General features: G+C 38.0%; 1 protein-coding gene across 16 annotated transcripts in view; it reads left to right on the top strand.

The window, feature by feature from the left end:
• Positions 1 to 19,411, top strand: part of PTPRD (protein tyrosine phosphatase receptor type D) — a 512,308-nt gene extending 492,897 nt beyond the window's left edge. For all 16 annotated transcript variants that reach the window (XM_054583148.1, XM_054583147.1, XM_054583146.1 and 13 more), the window contains 7 exons: positions 6,978 to 7,263; positions 7,678 to 7,856; positions 8,465 to 8,591; positions 9,813 to 9,938; positions 13,487 to 13,641; positions 16,542 to 16,677; positions 18,450 to 19,411. In XM_054583148.1, coding sequence (XP_054439123.1) covers positions 6,978 to 7,263; positions 7,678 to 7,856; positions 8,465 to 8,591; positions 9,813 to 9,938; positions 13,487 to 13,641; positions 16,542 to 16,677; positions 18,450 to 18,518 — 1,078 coding nt within the window. In that variant the 3' untranslated portion in view covers positions 18,519 to 19,411. The remainder of the gene's footprint in view (positions 1 to 6,977; positions 7,264 to 7,677; positions 7,857 to 8,464; positions 8,592 to 9,812; positions 9,939 to 13,486; positions 13,642 to 16,541; positions 16,678 to 18,449) is intronic.
• The last annotated feature ends 1,479 nt before the right edge of the window (positions 19,412 to 20,890 follow it).

Here is a 20,890-nt window from a genome sequence, read left to right as displayed (position 1 = left end):
TCAAAGAAAAATGCATTGCTTTTAGAACTACAATCCTTCATTTTGAGAGGTGCACTGCACGCAGACATTGAGGATGGGTGAAAAATAGAGTAAACTGGAGAAGGAACTAAAATATGTGCTGCTATGGGAACTTGAAAATTCAAACAAAAGTGGGCTGGCATACATTTAAAAGCTCTGAATTTTCATCCTTCAGTTTCTTAAGGGGAAAAAAAAAAAAGTAGTGCCTGAGGTTTGTTATTTCTGAGCAACCAGAGTTAAAGCGTAACCATGGCTTGTTGGCATCTCATAATTTCATTGTATAAGATTTCCCTTTACCTTTGTAAACAGGTATCAAAAATATTCCCATACTGGGGGCTTTGGGGAATGTTCCAGTATACATCATTGATTCAGGAGAAAGCCTCCTGTTTTTAAACTTATATTTTTAAAATTTTGCAACTGAAGTTGAGCACCTCCAATTTCCCTGGCATGGCCGTTGCCATAGAAATTATCAAATGCAGTTGAGACAAGACAGCTGCTGTGGTTCCCCTCAAGGAGATTATTAGCTGGTATAAACATAATAACCAGGAAAAATAAATAAGGCAAGGCAGTTGCTAATAAAGAGGAAAAATTGTCATAGGGATCCAAGGAGGAATAAACCAAGTGGAGAATCTTGATCCTGAATGAAGCACATGAGTCTGGAAGGAAGGTAGGTGTCAACAGGTAGACATAATAAGGAGAAGGAAGGACCTATATTAGCAAAGGCCCAGAGGTGGGAAAGCTTAAAATATGTCTATTTTGTCTGGAGCTATGGGGAAGTCATGACTCTTGTAATAAATATATTGCCTGTTTATTGCCTATTTATGAACATGCAACTATTTTAAGTAACTGCAATTAATACGATTATACATTTAATAAAAATGTGATAAACAGTACTTAAAATGGAAAAATAAACCTATGGAACATGCCCTTTTCCTCTCACTGCCTTTCAGCCATGCTTTCTTTTAGTTATTTAAATATGCAAAGCTATTTTCCATTCCAGGGCCTTTCCTTGTGATATTCTCTCTCCTCAAAAGCTTCTTATTACCCCTTTCACTCAGCAAAATGATCTCCGCCCTATTGTAGTAGTTGGCTAGGGCTTCCATAACCAAATATGACAAACTAGTTGTCTTAGACAATAAATATGTATTTCCTCGCAGTTTGTGAAGCCAGAAGTCCATCAGGGCTGGTTCTGATGAATTTGAAGAGACCACTCCTCTTGGCTTCGGATGGACACTTGCCAGCTGTGTCCTTACATGGGCTGCCCCCCCCCCGGCCCCCACCCTCCGTGCACATCCTCAGAGAGCGCACTCTGGTGTCTCTTCCTATCCTTGAGAAGTCCTACTGGGTTAGGGCCCCGCCATTATGACTTCATTTAACTTAGTCACCTTCCTAAAGGTCCTATCTCTAAATACAGCCATGTTGGGGGATAGGGCTTCAACATGAATTTTTAGGGACACCATTCAGTCCATAACAGGTACCACTTTACTAAATGACATTTCTTCAAAGGTGCTCTGCCATCATCCTGCGCTTATAGCTCACAGCAGCGGCTGAGATTTATAATGATATATTCACCAGATTGTTTAATGTCTACTCCTTCCACCAACTGCCATCTCCCTGAGGAAAGGACCATGTTTATTTTACTTACCACTTCCCTGATGTCTTAGCACATAGTGAGCACTCAGTAAATATTTGTGGGCTAATAGCCTGCAGAATCTTATGAAAGAGTATATAGCAAATGCGGATGGAAGAACAAAACAAGGCACTTTCTTGTCTGTCCCTGGGTGATGGGAATGGCTGAATTAGGATAGTCAGTGTGTGCTGACGAAGTGCTACAGCCAGCTCCCGTCATGGGGGCGGGGGTTGTATTTGCCAGCTTCCTTGGTGGTAGTACTCCCACCATGGCTGATCTCAAGCCACAAAGGTGACATCACTGAACAATACTCAGTAGCACCCCATTATGTAACAGCTTTTCACCCCAAGAGCATAAATGTAAAATAATTAAGCAGCAGTGTGTTTTGAGTCTTACCTTTATTTTTAATGTATTTATTTAATAGAATTTCTGAGAACTTACCAGTTGGCTTTTGCCAGCTGCAGCACACCATTGATGAATAGTTGAATAAAATTGTAGAGGTTGAATGCACAGAAATGTATAATTTATTGTGCAGGGCAAGAGGGAAAAACAGGCTAAGCTGTTTCTTAAATTTTAGACCTGAATGTCACAGAAAGAATGTGAGTGAGAAGAGCAGGTTTGAGCAGAGACGATACTGATTAATCTTGGAATCTTTTTATTTCTAAAGAAACTCAAGGGCAGTTTGAAATAGAGGTCTCCCCTTATGCTCAAAGAAAGGGCTCTCACGTAGGAATCAGTTGTTTTGTTGAACCATGAAGGGGAATGAGAGAAAGGAGAATGGAACTTATCTACATTTTGGGGGCTGGGAGAGGTATGTAAATTAGGGAAAGAGAGACAAATGGAAAAATCCAGAGAGCCAGGAAAATAACACCGGGATCAAATGGGAAACAATATTACCAAGGAACAGTCTAAACGGGTGTCGGCAGATTTCTGAAGATGACAGGGTTCATCTTTGAGTTGGTTTCCAACTTGATAGAACTTCCGCCCCGCCGTGGGGTACAGGGAACCGTTGCAAAGGTCACAGCTCTTTCTGGCTAGTGTTCTGTGCTGCATGTTTCAGGTTACTTTGTGTTTGAGATAATCATACAATTTTCTTCCTTCCCATCATCAACCCCAAAGGGGTTTTCTTGGATGTTTCCCATACTCCCTCAATCAGTGCCATAGAAATCAAGGAAGAAAGGCTTCAAGAAACCTGCGTTGAGAATAAACACTACTAAAGGAATGTTATTGAGGAGTGAGCCGCAAGAAAGTCACCACATTTGGTAATTGTTGCTGATGCAAGTGAGAGAAAGCCATGCAAAGCGATGGTGGTATCAATACCAATGGTGGTATCAATACCATGAAACGTGGTGCTAAAGTTTAGCATCCTAGAGCCTGCATTTGAGTTCCAGTTTGGCCGTTTACCATTAGTGCTGTGAACTCAGGGCAGTTCCCAAATGATGTGAATCATAAAAGGGAAAAGGAAACCGACACATTTGCCGAATGCCTCCCGGGCACCAGGCCCCTGCAGGGAAGGCGCTCGCCTCAGCGATCTCATTTACCAAACCAGTATGTGGCAAAGCAGAGCATTCTGCCCACATTACACAGCATTTATTGGAAATAAAGGGAGAAAAGTGAAAGCAGCTTAAGGGGGTAGCAAAATTTTGAAAGCCTAATCTGAAATTATCCAGTGATGAACCTATCATAATTTTTCCTGAGTTAACAGTGCCTGTTTCTTGTTGTCAGCATCAGAAGTTGGAGTCTGTATCTACAAAGTAACTGCTTTTTTATGTTAATTATCATTATCACGATTTAAGGAAAAAAATGGAAAAACGGAAAACGTGTCTTTCTCAAGGACTCCTAGCCATTGTGTATCTGGAAGAAGTATCTACTTCAGCTAAGAGCCACCTCTACCATTTCAAACCCCCAAGAAGTCTTTGTCTTAGCCAAGAGGTGGCACAGAAGTCCCAAGGGTCACTCCTTCCCTGATTGTCATATGAACACCCAGATTGGGCAGCTAATAGTAGTTTGTGTTTGGGAGAAGGGAAAAATAGGTTTTTCACAAATCGTCATCTCTCTATTCTTTGTTTTCCTCCTACAATTCATGATTTAGATTCAGGCATATATTTATTTTTTTCCACCCTCATTTTTTGGGGGAAAAAGTTTTGGGGAAAAATTTTTTTGGGCATCATTACCACCATGAAACGGTTGCTATTACTTGGATCTGGAGTTATTTCTAACAATTTTGCAAGATCCTGTGGTATCTTTCTGCCAGAATATAGAACCATGCATAATCCAGACATTTGAAATGGTCTCGGGTGCATATTTTAAGAAAGATATTTTTGCCATTATCTAAATTGATTTGACATATAAGGCTCAATGATAAGGCTTACTCTGTGGTTTCCACTTGGAAGAATTGCATGAAGCTGTGTCCGTTTAGAAGCAGTGCACAATGAGGATGAGGAAAGACAGCAGGAGAAAAGAAAAGAGAAAAGAAAAGATACTATTCATAGTCTTAAAACCTGCCAAACAGGGGGCTGACTCCCTTTTCTAGGTTAATTCTTACTCAGTTTCTTTTAATGGCGATGCAATGGTATATCAAGAGATCAAGACATGAAGATGACTCAGAAGGTTTTCCTGTCTCCCTGTTGCTTACCAAGGGACTGTGGAGCGATCTGCAGGCGTTCCTGCATAGTTCGGAACCTTGGTCAAATGCAGGATTTCTTTCCCCGGCTCTCCAGCCCTGCGTCCTCCTCAGCAGGCTGACTGAATCTGGATGGGCTGCTCATTACAGGAAGCCTCCCATGCCAATCACTCTTTCATTCGCTTACCTCCTGCATTGCTGAACGCTGACTGCATGCTTGGTGCAGGGCACACAAAGATCAGAAATGCTGTTCCTGCTCTCAAGAGATGCTCCATTATGTATGGAGGATGGCCCTACCGGACTAATGAATAATTCATTGTTACTGGGATTGTAGTACAGAGTGTTATTTAAGACACCAAGGGCTCTAGAACACAGGATGATGAACCCTGCCTGTGAGGCAGGGGATGGAAGGGTAGAGATTATCAGAACAGGGAGTGTTAGGAAAAATTTACCATTTCACAGGTTTACATGGTAGAACAAATTAAATAAAATGGGACTTTGTGGTTCTCAGTGCATCAGGTTTCTGTTTGTGCTAAGAAATGTCCTCTCATTTCTCAGACTCTGTGTCCCAGAAGTCTTTTACATTCCATCTCAATGTTATGTCATGTTGTGGTTTAAACCTTGAATGAAGTCTGAGAATCAGTATCCAGAGGCTCTCTGATTAGTGAGTTATTTTTTGTTCGTGACAGGGCATAAAATGATGTAAGCAATTTTTAAAATAGTGGTTATATCATATTCCCACGTAACCTCAACTGCAAACATCAGGGCTCCTATGTGGAAGCTGGATTTGATCTATACTGCTCAGTAGTTAAATAAAGGTATTACTTTTTGCAAAATGCTCACTTACCACCATGCAGCTACTTGACACTAAACTGCCATTTAAGTTGAATTCAAACCCCCTTGTGCTCATCAAACTCATTCATTTGGAGTCTTATACATTCCTTGCACAGGTGGCTCACTAGGTCCATAGAGTTTCGCATATGGCTCCCAGAGAGCCAGCGATATGATTGCAAAAGTCATTCCTTCTCCTTTGCTGTCCCACCCTCCTCAGTTCACTGAGCCTTCTGTTTATCAAGTCTTGGTGCAAATGCCACATCATCCCCAAAAATAGCGTATCTTTTTTTCTTGTATTATAAATAGTTATATAAAGTATTTTCTTCATGGTAGACTCTGAGATCTCTTAGGTAGGACCTAAGTAATCTTTAATATTGTATCCTTAAGTTATTTAATAAGGGTAATGTTGTACCCTTAAGTACTTCACTGTTCACTGAATGAAGAGATGGACAGGTGGACAAATAAATGAATACATAGATACACAAAGACAGGGGCAATGACATGGACCACGTGAAGGAGGCTGTCTGTTGCTTGGTGTCTTAAGTGGTGACATACACCTATACCTGTTGTTTACATGTTTCCCAGCCAGGTAAACATCCATGACCAAGAATTTGGGGTTCAACCCTACTTGACACATAAACAGCCTCCTCCTAAAGGATTTGATAAAATAAGAGACAAACAAGGCTTACCTAGAGATTTAAGAAATAGATGTGTTATTTTGATAGTATTTTTTTCAACACTGGAGGAAATTCCAAAGTTTCAACTACCTGACTCTGTGATCCAATGCAGTAAATTAGATCGTCTCCTTGGAATGGTAGATCTTGTCTTTGTGCTTTGTTGACCCTTTTACCGCCTTCTCTTTGAATTGATTTCTACCAACTGAAAAATAACCCATAAGTCTGGAAGTGATGGAGTTTAAAAACTGGCTCAGACCTTCTTCAGACACAGGGTAAGGCTTTTATTTTCCCACAGAGAATACTTGAATTTTACCTGGAATTTCAAAATATATTCAACTCTTAAAAAAAAGGGAGTGAAAGGTAGGAACACGCCCACACTCTCTAGCAATTGCTTTTTATTAAGAATTTTTTTCCACTGAGAATACCCTATACTATTTTTAGTGTGCAACATTTTACTATTTTAATTATATACTTCTTAACTAGGTTGGTTTTAGAAGTTCCTTGTGCTGGTTCCTACAATATGAAATATTTCACGTCAAGTGATTTACTAGGTTTTTAGTTTTTGTAAATTAAACTTAAGTAGACTAAGGTGGTTTGCAAAAATATACAGCCAATATAGACCTTGACCATTTAAAAAATATTTCTAATATAAACAGCCTAAATGTGTGTGTTTGTTTCTCATAATGGTTTCATAATAGTGTCATGTGTATTATGTGATCAATGAGTATAGTAATTAGCCCTGGCTAGTGTGGCTCAGTGGATTAAGTGCCAGCCTGTGAACTAAAGGGTTGCCAGTTTGATTCCCAGGCTAGGGCACATGCCTGGGTTACAGGCCAGGTCCCCAGTAGGGGGCGCACGAGAGGCAGCCACATACTGATGTTTCCCTCTCTTTTTCCCTCCCTTACCCTCTCTAAAAAAAAAAAAAAAAACTCAAAAAAAAAGTATAGTAATTATGGATTGAATATTTTTACATGTTGAAACCAAACTAATTTCACTTGGTATATTATTCCTTACCCACTGGTTACGGTGACTTGATAATATTTTTGACCTTAGAGTGCCCCCAAATCATCACAATAGCCATTTGAGTAGAATTAATGGGTTTAAAACCTAGTAACTAAGAATAGTGAAAATAACTTTATTATATGTTAGTTTCCTGATAGATTTATTTACACTTTTCTTTTTGTTTCTCTTTTAGTGCGGGAGTTGGCCGGACGGGTTGTTTCATTGTAATAGATGCCATGTTAGAGAGAATAAAGCATGAAAAAACTGTAGATATTTATGGCCATGTAACTTTAATGAGAGCCCAGAGGAATTATATGGTTCAAACAGAAGACCAATACATCTTTATCCACGATGCACTGTTAGAAGCAGTGACTTGTGGAAATACCGAAGTGCCAGCTAGAAACTTGTATGCCTACATTCAGAAGCTGACACAAATAGAAACAGGAGAGAATGTCACAGGAATGGAGCTCGAATTTAAGGTATGTGTTGGATGTGATGTGGTCATTCAGGAGCAAGTCATGGTGGGATTGTCTACGAGTGGTGGCTTCATTTTCTTAACCTTCCAAATTTGTCAGGTTACAAGATTGACTTGGCCTTTGCCTCAGGTGTCTGACTATAGTAAAGTTTCTTCCTCTTTTTCTTTTCTATCCCATGCTCCCTAATAATACCTTGTGCTCTATGTGCTCTAATTTAAACTGAGAGATCATACTCTTGGAAAATCTTTAAAAATTTAGTAGGCTACTAGGTAGAAGTGAAAAGCAGTGCAGTTTGAAGAGTCATTTGCTTTAAAGTAAACAAAAGTTTTATGTCTAAAGAGGAAATCTTGGTATGTTGCGTTCAAACCGTAGGCTAAAATTATCTTTGTTGGATTTTTCCTTTTATCTATTCAACAGCGTCTAGCCAGCTCTAAAGCTCACACCTCAAGATTCATCAGTGCCAATCTTCCGTGTAATAAATTCAAAAATCGCCTTGTTAATATTATGCCATATGAATCCACAAGGGTATGCCTGCAGCCTATCCGAGGAGTAGAAGGATCTGATTACATCAATGCCAGTTTTATTGATGGATACAGGTATATTCTTTTGTTCCCCTGACAGCCCAAAGCCTTGATATTTACATGTGCCCTAGTTTCATAGCCAGAATGAATTTCATCTCCATTCAAAGCATTTTCTTCCTGCATAGGTCAGCATTCAGTCCCTTGATATTTGTTCTTTAGTATTTTGAATAGGAGTAAGAGAAAGCAGTCATGAAGTTTTTACTCTGGCCTCCTGCCTCTTTAGAAGTCATTTGGATATGGAAGGAGTTAATTAAAAAAAGCCCTTTTGCACCATATTTCATAAATTTAATAGATTATGTAAGAGTCATATCTTCAAAACGATGCTGCACAACTATTTCTTAAATGATTGGTATAACACATGAAACTGAGTATTAGCATTGCACTAAAATTTAAATAATGATAGACATACATCATAATATTACCAAAGCAATTTCTTTTGCAAAGTCCCCAATGTGCATTAAGTGTTCTTATTTGATTGCATAATCTTAACAGAAATGCACGGCAATTGCATTAATAATATATTTTCAGTTTCTATTACTGGGTTTGATGTTTACATAGCGAATGTGAACTTTTGCATGTTCTCTGATTTCCTTGACATGCTGTTTTCATTCCCTGTAATCCAGACAACAGAAAGCCTATATCGCTACTCAGGGGCCCTTGGCAGAGACCACTGAAGACTTCTGGCGGATGCTCTGGGAACACAATTCCACCATCGTTGTGATGCTCACCAAGCTGCGTGAGATGGGCAGAGTGAGTGTCTCCACATAAGACTTCATAGAGAAATGAAATTTTCATTTTAGTCACTCAGGTGCCGGTACCACTTCTTTAAAATTCGGAATATTCCAGAAACATTTGGGCCATTCATTATTCTGGGTCGGTTTTTCACTTACAAAGCTGCATCAAGTTCTTTTGTGTGTGTGTTTTGAAGAAAGATCTGGTATTTTGTTTTCAGTGAAATACAGCCATAGAGACACCTAAGAAAGCAGATACATCTGTTTAACTTATGTCCTGACTTTCAGCATATTCTTATTTCCTTTCACGCTGGACAAGCTGAAGTTCCTTGAGCAAATGTGCCATCATTTCTCTGTAGGAAGGAGCATAACTTTCTTTCATCCCTGAGGCAAATTCTTACTTGCTCACCATCCACCCACCACTGAATAAAGTGTTGGGAAGTTACATAGTTTTCTGAGGTAATCTCAGATTTACTTTTAAAAAATGATTATTCAGAAAATATACATAAAACAGTGTCCGAGACACATAAGGACTTCCCACTTACATTCAATAGATGCAAGCAAGCATTTTGCCACATTTGCTTGGGATATTGTCTCTCTCTTTTCTTCGTATAAATTAAATGGTAGAGACGTATCTAAAACCCAGCTTTTAGGGCCCACAGAGAGAAAAAAAGAAAGAAAAAACAAAACTAGGAAACTAACTTGACTGTATTGATTTGGTCTTTGACTCTGTGAGTCTAAGCCAAGTCATTAAAACTTCCTGGACTCCAGTTTCCTCAGCTGACACGGGAGACTGGACCAGATCAATTCAGAGGTTTCTTTCTGCATACACACTTGATGGTTCTCTCCATTCTAAAACACAGTGGTGCAAGTCTACTAGGTAGTGCAATACATGATTGACCAGCCTTATGTCCATGGACTGATGTAATTATTTGGATAACTTATAGGTATGAAGATGCTTCCTCTATCCAAGTATTCAATTTGATGGATGTGTATTAGCTCCTAATATATTCCAGATACCATGCTTGATACTGTGGGCAAGAATTGAACCACAGAATTTCCCTATCATCAGGAAACTTATGTATTCAAAAAAAAAAAAAAAGAAATGGATCACATGCAATTGGAATGGGCTTGACTTCTGAAATTGCATTAACGAGAGAAACAAATATAGATAACTAGATGATAGACATAACGTTATTTGCATTTTTGTATACTTAATATTAATCTTCTCTCCTTTCAGGAGAAATGCCACCAATACTGGCCAGCAGAACGATCTGCAAGATACCAGTACTTTGTAGTCGATCCCATGGCTGAGTACAACATGCCGCAGTATATCCTAAGAGAATTCAAGGTCACAGATGCCAGGGTAAGTTGGCACAGTCTTATGCTCTTAACTGTTAGCTGAAAAGGAGTCCCTCTGAAATGCCCCTCTGGGAGAACCATTTGCCAGTGACCATATTCCCAAAGTGGAAAGAAATCACTCATCCTAGAGGACTGAGTGATTTTTTTTTTAAAGGTAAGAGTAACTTTTCTTCTATCTGGCAACTGTTCTCACAGACCCATTTTGGCTTCTTTTCAAATGTAACATCTGGCAGCTCAACTTTGGGATTTGCATTTGGTGCGCGTGTATGCTGGGAAGCATTTACCAATTGGTTGGCTGTGCTTACATTCACCTTCTCAGTTCATTCTCTTTGGAACTTTCTTGACTTCTTCATTACTTGAGGCTGTAAATATGTTGTTGTTTTGCAAAGCCCTTTAGGTCATGTGGGCTTGGAGGTTAATTTGGTATGATTTTAAAACTGCAGAGCAAATGGCAGTTTTTTAGAAAACTCTGACAAGCTTTCCAACGTTCTAATTTGATTGCTGGCATGGTTTATTCCTTGGTGTGCTAATGTGTCTGTCTGTGAGAGCTGTGCACCCCCGACCCTTGTTGGCTAATTTTCATTCTGCATTTCTTGTCTAGATTGCTGAGTCCAAGGTTCATCTCTGATGTAAACTGTCTGTGCATAAACGTTAATATCCTTGCCTTCGGCCACTCTCAAACCGTGATTACAAATACATTTTAGGAGAGAGGGGAGTCAGTCCCACATCCTGCTTTGTTTTTGGAGCTGTCACAGTGGGTGGGTTGAGTCAAACTCCAGTGTAAAACTATTTACTTGATCCATTGTTCTTTCTAGAAAGCTGCTTTCTCAAGCAATCCTTATATTTAGAAATTGTCTGCTAATCCCCAAAGCCAAGGCCCTGGCTGTTGACCTAAAGTGAAAGAGAAATTGGTTAGCAGGCTGGTTGGCCCAGGTGACAGACCTGTTAATGGCAGAACATCTGAAGTCTTAACTACCCTGAAAGTGAATGTACATGAGGCAGCCATGCAGTTCCTAGGTCTCTTTTTTGAGTTGCCCGAGTAAGAATGCCTTGGTGACCCACCCCATGGTTTAAAAAAAAGTAATGTCCCTTCAGAATTTGAAGCAAGGTATGTGCGTGAAAATGTTACTTGCACTCTAAGCAAACTCAGCAACCATTTCTAATGATAAAGAGTGGTTGCCAGGCTCTGTAAATGCCAGAGACACCTTCTTTACCACTCCTCACTTGCTCAAATTAAATCTGACCACAATCCGCAAAAGAAACAGTGAAGCAGAAACTTGTTCATGTATTTCTTTTTTTAAAGGCTCCCTGTGATTGAATAATTTTTGTAGCTGCCATAACATTTGCTGTTTGTGCTCCTAGAGTGTTTCTAATCTCAACTTCCCACTTTAGAAAGCAGGTTGGCACCTGAGGATACGATATTGTTAAATAGGTGCCAGATAAATGGAGTCAGGTGGTCTCCCCTCCAAAGAGTAAGGTTTATGCTAAAGACCTCTTCTTGCTGTAAAAGCAACTGTGGTCAGAAATGAAATCCCCAGGACATTCAGAGGACAAATCTGCATTAGCCTCTGGCTTCCCTTCCTGTGCCTTTCAAACCTTTTCCAGAAACAGAGAGAAGTAATTCATGCTTCCATGGTAACCAAGTTAGTTATGGGGCCAAGCATTTATTTCCATATTCATCAGTGTTCTCACAAAGTTGATGCGATCTTCCTGTTTTATATCCATCCCCAAATGATGCCAGTCAGAAATATGCTGTTCCAGTAGAAGCCACCAGGCTGGTTGATGGCTGCGTATCTTTAGTTGAGCACCCCCTCTTCTCAGTGTGAATGAATGAGAAAGACCGAGTCTCCATATACAGGAGGGGAACCCAAAAAAAACCCAAAATTATCTTCTGGAGGGTGGGCCCTTTGTAGTACAGTTTTTCCTCAGCTAGGTGAGCATTCTAGGAACCCATCTGTATCAGCATACCAGCTGGCGTTGTTGTGAGAGGCTGCATTTGGCTTCTGTGAATTGTTTTTTAAGATCTTTCAGCACATTTACCCATTTCATGACAGGTGATTTATGAGCACACCTGCCCTCACTGTGCTGAGTGTTCAGCAGTTGTTGACCAAAAAACACATGACCCCCCATGTCCCGCCCTCCCTATTCACCCAATCTGTCCTGGAATGCCATCTTTGTTTCCATGGATGAAAAATGTCCTCAAAAAAAAAAACCCATTTTGCCAATGTGGAAGAGATGAGACAAAATACGGCGGAGCACTTGAAGTGCATCAAAATCGACACGTTCAAAAACTGGAGCATTGGAAAAAAGTCTCAATAAATGTATTGCTTCAAATGGAGAGTACTTTGAAGGTGACTGAAGTTTAAACATGTAAAATAAATACACAATTTTTTATAAATCGTGGGATTTTGGGGGGTCCCCCATCATACTTACATAGAATCTTGGGAACATAGGTGACACTAAAATGAAAAGGAGGAATAAAACAAGCTGAAGCTTTAATTAGGAACAGGACTTATTTAAATGGGACCTGTCCTCTAACATTATAATTTGGATTTTCTCTCTCTCTCTCTCTCTCTCTCTCTCTCTCTTTTGATTTTGAGTAGAAAGGTGAAGGGTGTATTGTTATTCCTGCTTCTGGAAGCAAAAGGCCCCTTCTGCTTTTGTTGTGCTTCCAAAAATGCTATAAAATTCCAGAAGGAATTAGAAATGCCTTAGTATCTTCTTTTCAAACAATTTATACTTCAAGTCAAAGCAATTTTGCCTAATCGCTGTAGAAAAGAAAGTCTTCTTTTGCATTTGGCTTGTTTTCTTTCTGTTTAGATTTGTCTGAGGTAAAACCCCCATAGACGCCTTAATTCCTGCAGTCAGCCAAGAAGAGTTCTTTTTGAGAATAGAGCATTTATTTGCTAATAATCTCTTTGATCTGCTTGAGGGATGCCTCACTTCCTACTCAACAGCATAGTCGGTCACGTGGCACGTTTGTGTATCCTGCCATTGTCTGGACATTGAATGCATCTGAGACACATGGGCCATCCAGGTTAGCAGCAGCTACCTAATTTGTGTCAGATCTTTTCAATGTCACTATTTGTCATTTGACAATGCTAGAAATAAGCAAGCATAGCAGATGTGAAGTGTTGATAGCAAATGCTGTGTTCTAGATGACATGCCTGGATGCCCTTTCCAATATTAAAAAGTTACTCGATTCCGAAATTTTGAAATAGAGTGTTTAGATTCTTCCTTGCTTTTGAAGGCAAACTTTGGGTCTCAAATATGTAATAATACAGGAACTAGATGACTCTTTACCATATGAGGTTTGTGAATGGGCATTGTGAGAGTAAAAAATTTACAATGTTAATATATGTGAATGGAGACAGTGTTCATAGCAGATGAGACACATGAGTGTAAGATTCTAGTTAAATATGCTCCTAACTTTTTCCCCTTTTTCTCGTTTTTCTTTCTGGAAAAACGATCATGCTTGCTGTTGTGGGCTGTGCACTGGCCGAATCCTCTTGGCATCCTCCTTTGTGGCCGTGTATGGCTTTCTACCTAAAGGACGGTCAGTCCCGAACAGTGAGACAGTTCCAGTTCACTGACTGGCCAGAGCAAGGCGTGCCAAAGTCTGGAGAAGGATTTATTGACTTCATCGGCCAAGTCCATAAAACAAAAGAGCAGTTTGGCCAAGATGGACCCATTTCAGTCCATTGCAGGTGAGTTAAGAATCAGAAATGATGAGTTTCCATTTGTGATTAATGTGATGGTAACTATGAAAATATGTATTTTGCCTATTTATTGTTGGTACAAGGTTCTTGTAGTGAATCTGTGTAAGTGAAATTTTATTCTCAAAAACATATTGTAAAACATAAAGAAAGGACTCATTTCTCTTTCATTCCATAAAAGGAAAATAACTAGAGGAAGACTTTTATCCCAAATTTTCTCTCTTGTAACCAAGAACCAAACTGTTTCTGTGGCCTATTTCATCTTAACAGGAATTGTTGGTACAACCCCTCATCATAACTTGTTCAGTTAATTATTTCTGACTTGTTTTGCATTCATACCCTTATACTGATAAGTATCTTTCAATATCTTGCTCCAGTGTTTGTCTTCTTGTGAAAGCCATAAATAGTTACAAAGTTTTAATGACAATACTAATTCTTGCCAGTCAATAAATGATTAGAATGGTACCTCAGTTAAAATTGTAATTTGTTTGAAAATTGTGGCTATATCAGAAAATGAAGCACCTTCAAGTTAATTATTTTTAATGGTTTCCACAGGATATTATAATTCAAGTCACTCAAGTTAATAGAAATGGAAAGTAAATGGTTCAGAAAGGTCATTCACCATAAATTTAGTACTTTTGGAAGTTTCTGTGCAAAAATTTTCCAGCAAAGGGAATTCACGCCTATTTTTATTTAAACAAGTATATTTTAGGATTCTAGCAGCTTTTGAAGTTTCAGTTTTTAATTTCTTTATAGTCAAAATCTTGAGAAGGTTTATTTAAAAATTGATTTTGCTTCAAGAAAAAACTAAATTATAGTTCCTAGTGACATGGAAGACAGGGTCTCAAAATCATAGAGATATCAGACTCGGGGTTCAAAATATCTGAGTTGTAGCTCCTCTTCTGCCAACATGTAGCTCTACAACACTGGGAAAGCTTCTCTGAACCTCAGTTTTCTCAGCTGATTTCTGAGAGCCTTGCTAGCACAGTATGTTTCCCAGGCATTGTGCAGTATATGATAAAGAGACCATACTTAAAAACATTTGTTTTGGTTGAATTATCCAAAACCCTTCTCTCTAGACAACCAAGGGACATGTAGAAAATGGCACAGGGACTCACGCACTGAGACAAAGCGGATCATGTACATTGGGCTTAAATTACCTGGATAGTCGCCTTCATTTTCCAGATAATTTGCCCAAATGCTAGTTTAGACTTTTCCAATACAAATAAAAGAATATATAAAATACATTTTTTCAACTTTAGCCATTCCCATACATATATAACGTTGTGTGTGAGAGAGAGAGACTCCCCATTGCTTGTCATTGCAAAATGCTTTAAATACATTTAGTATTTGTATAAATGCTATGACATATTAGTCATATACCCTATTATATCTTAAAGACTTTCAGTGATTTTTCTCTTATCTGGGAATAGCCTAAAAATACTACTCCTTTTATTTATAACTTATTAAACTAACATGATAAAGTCAATAATTCAGAAGTCATAAGACCAATATCTGTTATTTTCCTGAAAACATCTGGTAGAAAGCCAAAAAGCCTCTATTTTTATTACATTTGAGCAATTAAATCAAGATAAGTAAGACTCTAGAGTACCTAGACCATTCAACAAAAAGATCATAAATCATAGCCTCTCAGGATTAAGACAGACTTTCAAGGTTGAAAGGGACCTTCAAGGTCATCTACTCCATCTTAGCAGAGAGCCTTGACGGCTTCTGGACATCCTCAGACATTTTGTAAAGACTAACCATGGATTTTATAGTTAGCATTTGTTAGGACCCTTTAGAAAACTCAGTTTCTAAAGGGACACACTATTTATATGCCTGTCAGCTACATCCCTAAGTAAATGAACCCATCCATTTTCTGCAGCCTGTACCCAAGCGTTACACAGGCCATTTAATTAGGATCCAGAAATGTACGGATTTTTCAGATTATTCACTGTTCTCCTCATTACCTAAACCTCCAGATGCTTTCCTACTTCTTAAGAGCACAAAAGCTATGAATTAATTTTCTTCTCTTGCTGCACTGAAGATTCTGAAATTATCTTAAAACAACAAAGAAAATAGAAACTCAAAACCTTGCTAATGTAGTGAAAAGAATCCTGGTGTTTTAGCTCCTGGACATTTAAAAATGATAGATAACTGTAGAGCTAAATGGCTCTTAACCATTTTTTTTCTTTTAGGTTAGAAACCTCTCTTGGAATCTTTTTAAAGTTTTGTTTCAAAAGACAGAAAAATACAAGCCTTACACAATCCATACATATAAGACATTCATGGACACTTCATAAAGACAATTATAATCCCATATCAAAAATACCATTAAAGAATTTCTTTTCTCATATCAAAAATATATAAATTTGAAACGTCTATATACTTTATTTATTTATATTTCTGGTGATGGGACATCCTGAACAGACTTTAAGTGACTATTGTATAAAATAAATAATACACTATAAAACTTGACAATGCTGTTTATCTCACCTTATCTGAGTTATTTCATATTTTAAAAATACAAAGCAGGCAAGGCTTACAATTTCAGGATCTGTATGAAGAGTGTAAATCTATAATGTACTCTTCCTTTTACTTATTTTACAATGTGTTTTCTTGATCTTTCCAAAAAGGCATATGATCCCAGTTGAATAGTCATTTTGTTTTAGAAGACTTAATCCTAATTACTCCACATTCATTTTCACATGTTACCACGACACAGTATTCCGGGAGTAATCACGTTGGGATTCTCCCAGCACGTTTTTCAGAATGTTGCTATGGAAAAACACGATGTATTATAACAGCTGGTGGACATACGTCCACTTACAAGTAAATGCAGCCATGACTGAGCATCTCATCCAGTAACATTGTCTTTGTTTGTGCAACAGTGCGGGCGTTGGAAGAACTGGAGTCTTCATAACACTAAGCATTGTTTTGGAAAGAATGAGATATGAAGGAGTTGTAGATATCTTCCAGACTGTCAAAATGTTAAGAACACAACGGCCAGCCATGGTACAGACAGAGGTGAGAAAAATCTTCAGGAGCCAAATAATAGATTTTATTAGCCAGGACTTCCTACAGTCCAGGGACTCTCAACACCAGAGGCAACCTATAGGCAAATATTGTAGGAAAAGCATCAAATGGTTCAATATGTTGAAGCTCATTTATCTGCCCTTTAAATGAGAGTGACAGCAGCAGTGCCTTAGAGTCGTTTTGAGAGTTATGTGCGATTACATATTTTATTGAACCACATTAAATTGTCATTAATCACATTTGGCCTATAAAAGTTACATATATTTACATGTAAATATATATAAAATCACAGCACCCGGTTTATAATAGACTCTCAGCCCATTTTATTTCATTTTCTTCCTGTAGCCAAGGTGTTACATGTCGACCGCTCCATATTTCATTTCTTCACAGTGGTTATTTTAAATATTTGGATCCTGGGGTTGCCCTAGAGAACTCAGCCCACCCCAAGTAATTAACATGGAAATTCTCATATTTCTCAGAATGCTCTAAGTCCGCGATTTAGCCAGTCTGGCTCATTGACTAATTTCTAAGGATAACATGAGTGATAGACTGTGTTTCTGTTTTACAAAAGGCCAACAAATTCTATAATTTATATGTGTTCCTAAATTCGTCACTCACAATATCTTTCAGACTTTGATTTCAAAACAGTGCAAGCATTTGGCTTGCAATACTCAAAACATTATGTCAGCCTGACAAACTTAATGGGTGTTGGGGGTAACAGAGGGAAATTGGACGTTTAAAAAGCCTTAACACTTAGCCAAGCAACTTACTGTGACAAGATAAGAAAGCAAACTCCATTTATTTTGCATTTCCATTTTTATTGTAGAAAAATGCACATTTAAGCAAAATAGAAACTATCTACTTTCAGCCCCATTGGCTACTGAAAATAAGTTTCTTTTATGAGGAAAATCCTACTTTTTCTCCTCCTTTCTCCTGTGTAAATTATAATTTTTCCATCTCTCCAACAAAGCCCCAACATATTCCAGTATGACTGTTCTTCCCTGTCTGAAAACGGACAGATTTCATACCATGTCATTTTAGAGTGGCCTTCTTAGAACAGACAGCTAGCAGTCATAATGAATTAGGTCAAATGGCACAGGGATTTTTTTATGTGGGCAGCCAGTCTTGTGTTGCCATTTTCAGGAGCTGAAAAATCTTAAAGTCCAGAGCATTGACTAAATGGCTTTATGTGCCTACACGTTCCCCACCAGATACCTTCAGCTGCCTCCCTCACTTGCAGGAGAAAATCAGAAGACTGTGCACAGAATTCTGATTGGAGGCAGCAAGGTCTACTGTCCGATAAGATGTTTTTTTAATGTAAATTCTGTTGACAATAGCCCACAGGATAAATGCATCTAAATTTTCCTCAGGACAGGGTGTGTCTGCCTCAGCTTCTCTTAAATACACAAACTGAGAATTAGCTACATTATCACAAATAAGCAGATAATAGTAACAGAAGGCTGTGACACACAAGGAGGTCCCACGTTTAGTTGGTGGTGATTACATGATACAGCTTGGAGAATGGTTCACACTTGAGCTGCACTTAGAATCAGGAGACTATTTTAGTCCAATTGATTAGTGAAGTTAATGAACACACCCTGGAGCTGACCATTCTTTGCCCACTAAAACCGATTGGCCATTGGCTTGAATTGATTGACAAAAGCAGTGATTTTCATCCTCATCATGATGCGACTTTGTTTTCTGATATTGATTTTCATTTTTGTGTTAAAATGTGCTCACAGCCCCTTCTCTTTCCTGCGCAGGATCAGTATCAGTTCTGCTATCGAGCCTCACTTGAGTACCTGGGCAGCTTTGATCACTATGCAACGTAGAAACCCCTGACCCATTTTGGATTTTTACAACAGGCCCTTCAATACCCATGGAGTCTCTTCTGAGCCATACAGGGCACTTGAGAAGTCCTTCTTAACTTCTAGGTAACAACCACTTAGTGGGACTATTACACACAAAACAAACTAAAAACAAACCCTTCCAGGCGGACCAAGAAATCAGTTTAATAATCTAATCTGAAAATAATAAAGAGAATCCTGACTAATGAGGTATCTGGAGGACTTTATTTACAGATACCTCAAAGATTCAAAATAAAGGGAAGAAGAAATCACAACAGAGAATCAGCATCTTGTTCAGGATGGCTCGCTAGGTACGAGGAGAAATTGCCGAGTGCTATAGTTCAGTGCAAGGTGTTTTCTGGTGTGGCTTCTCATGGTAAAACAAACTGCTTCGACATGACCTCTTCCCACCATATTGCTCATTATAACATTTTAGGGGGATAAAGGGGGGAATGTTTAAAAAGAAAGTCTTTGATTTAGTTTTTTAGTATTGTAAGATACTGCTTACCCGTGCTTCATTTTTAACTGTGTAAACTTTTTTTTTAACAAAATGTATCTATCATTCGATAAAGTGAATTTTAAAAAGGTTACATAACTCTTCGATTTTTATTTCCAAATTGTAGGTTTTTTTAAGCTGTACAACTGTTATCTGTAATATCTTGCTGTAGAAATATCAAGTAATTTGAAAATTTGCACATTTTTGTGCAATACTCTTAATCTACAGTATTGGTCTTATCAGATATTACTTTTACACTTCTGTTTGGTTTTGGTTGGTAAGAAAGTACCCATTTTTTTTTTTTCAAATAATCAAAGAGAACTTCATTTTGTTTTTGGAATCAACAGGGAGGCGCAAAGTATAAAGTTGCTGCTAACATATATACATATATATCCGTATATTATAGGGGTGTCTATGTATATATAGACAGTGTGTTCACACAAAATGATAGATATAGCTATCATTCAGTTCTTCCATGATTTGTATTTTTTAAGATAGAAAATATTGTAAACTTTTTTCAATTTGTTATTAATTTTACATTGATATTTCTTAATATCACAAAATCTTAATTTTTTAAGGGAAATGAGGAATGCACATCAGTGATTGTCAAACCTCACCCCCTAATTTCCTACCCAATATCCCCCCCACTCATCCACCTAATCACGTTCACAAATACCATTTTGTTAGCCAGGCTTCCAACAAAGTCAATATTTCTAACAACTCTAGTGCAATAAAAAATTATTAAATATCTAAGAGGTGTGCATGTGGGAAAGGTCAGTGCATATCCCTTTAGGAGGGGAGAATGTTGTAATATATCAGCTATCAAGTTGTTTAAAAAACAGTGTATTCAATCGTATATTGTCTATAGTATGTGCTATGAAATTTGCATTTAAGATATGTAACAGGGGCAAAGCCAAACTCATGTTACTCTGTTCAGTCAGAAACATTTTGTGGCATACAGCATTCCTGGGAAGTGCTGTACTTTGTTTTCTTTTGCTTTTAGTTTTGCATTTAGAGTGCCTTATAATTGATGCCTATTTTAATAGCATTTCTTTTTAGCTTTTGGTTTGTATTTCCATTAGTTGTTCATATATGTTACTCTTCCTATTAAAGCATTATCTGTTTACCACATGTACAAAAACTCTTTGAATAATATGCATTCCTAGTTTTCAACCAAGTCGGGGATGTTAGTGATTGTACCAGCCCAAAGCACTTGGATAATCAGGGCCCTTCTTCCTTTTATAATTGTCACATCAGGAAAAGCTACTGGTTTTATTTATAATCCCTTCCAAATCTGCTCTGGAACATTCAGAAACTGCACCAAACTTATTTTAGTCACACATAGCATTGACAACTTTGGAATATATTTGCTATTCCATTAGGATTTTTCTAAAAGGGGAATTTTAAAAAATGTATATATCTCTCTCTCCCCCCAACTTTCCACTGTTATTACTATAGGAAGCCATGGATGACGGCATGAGTGTGCCATATCTTACACAATTTTAAAGAATCTTCAAAACGTCCAAGGAACTCTTAAAGAGTTTTGATATGGGTATAATATTTTGGTTTAATTTTAGCTCCATTGAATGTCTGGCATACAAGGATTTTTTGTTTTCTACATTTTCCCATCACTAACAGGATGAAATCCAAGAGACCAAACACTTGCAAGCATCATATATGAGCACTTTTGTATTAAAATATAAAAAAGGAAGAAAAAAAAGAAAAAAATGTATAATACTTTTTAAAAAAAAGTATCTAGAAGGCTACCTCAGAATGAGACTCTCTAACCTACATCAGAACCAGAGAAGAATGTGCACTATATGGGTCTGTTTTCTTTTAGTTTGTATCTTTTGGTGATTTA

This window comes from Pteronotus mesoamericanus, unplaced genomic scaffold, assembly GCF_021234165.1.
Source record: "Pteronotus mesoamericanus isolate MK-2021 breed Mesoamerican mustached bat unplaced genomic scaffold, CSHL_Meso_final contig_73, whole genome shotgun sequence".
In the NCBI taxonomy this organism is placed as follows: Eukaryota; Metazoa; Chordata; class Mammalia; order Chiroptera; family Mormoopidae; genus Pteronotus; species Pteronotus mesoamericanus.
The sequence above is the reverse complement of the archived record's forward strand: the minus strand, read 5'-3'. Positions and strand labels throughout refer to the sequence as shown.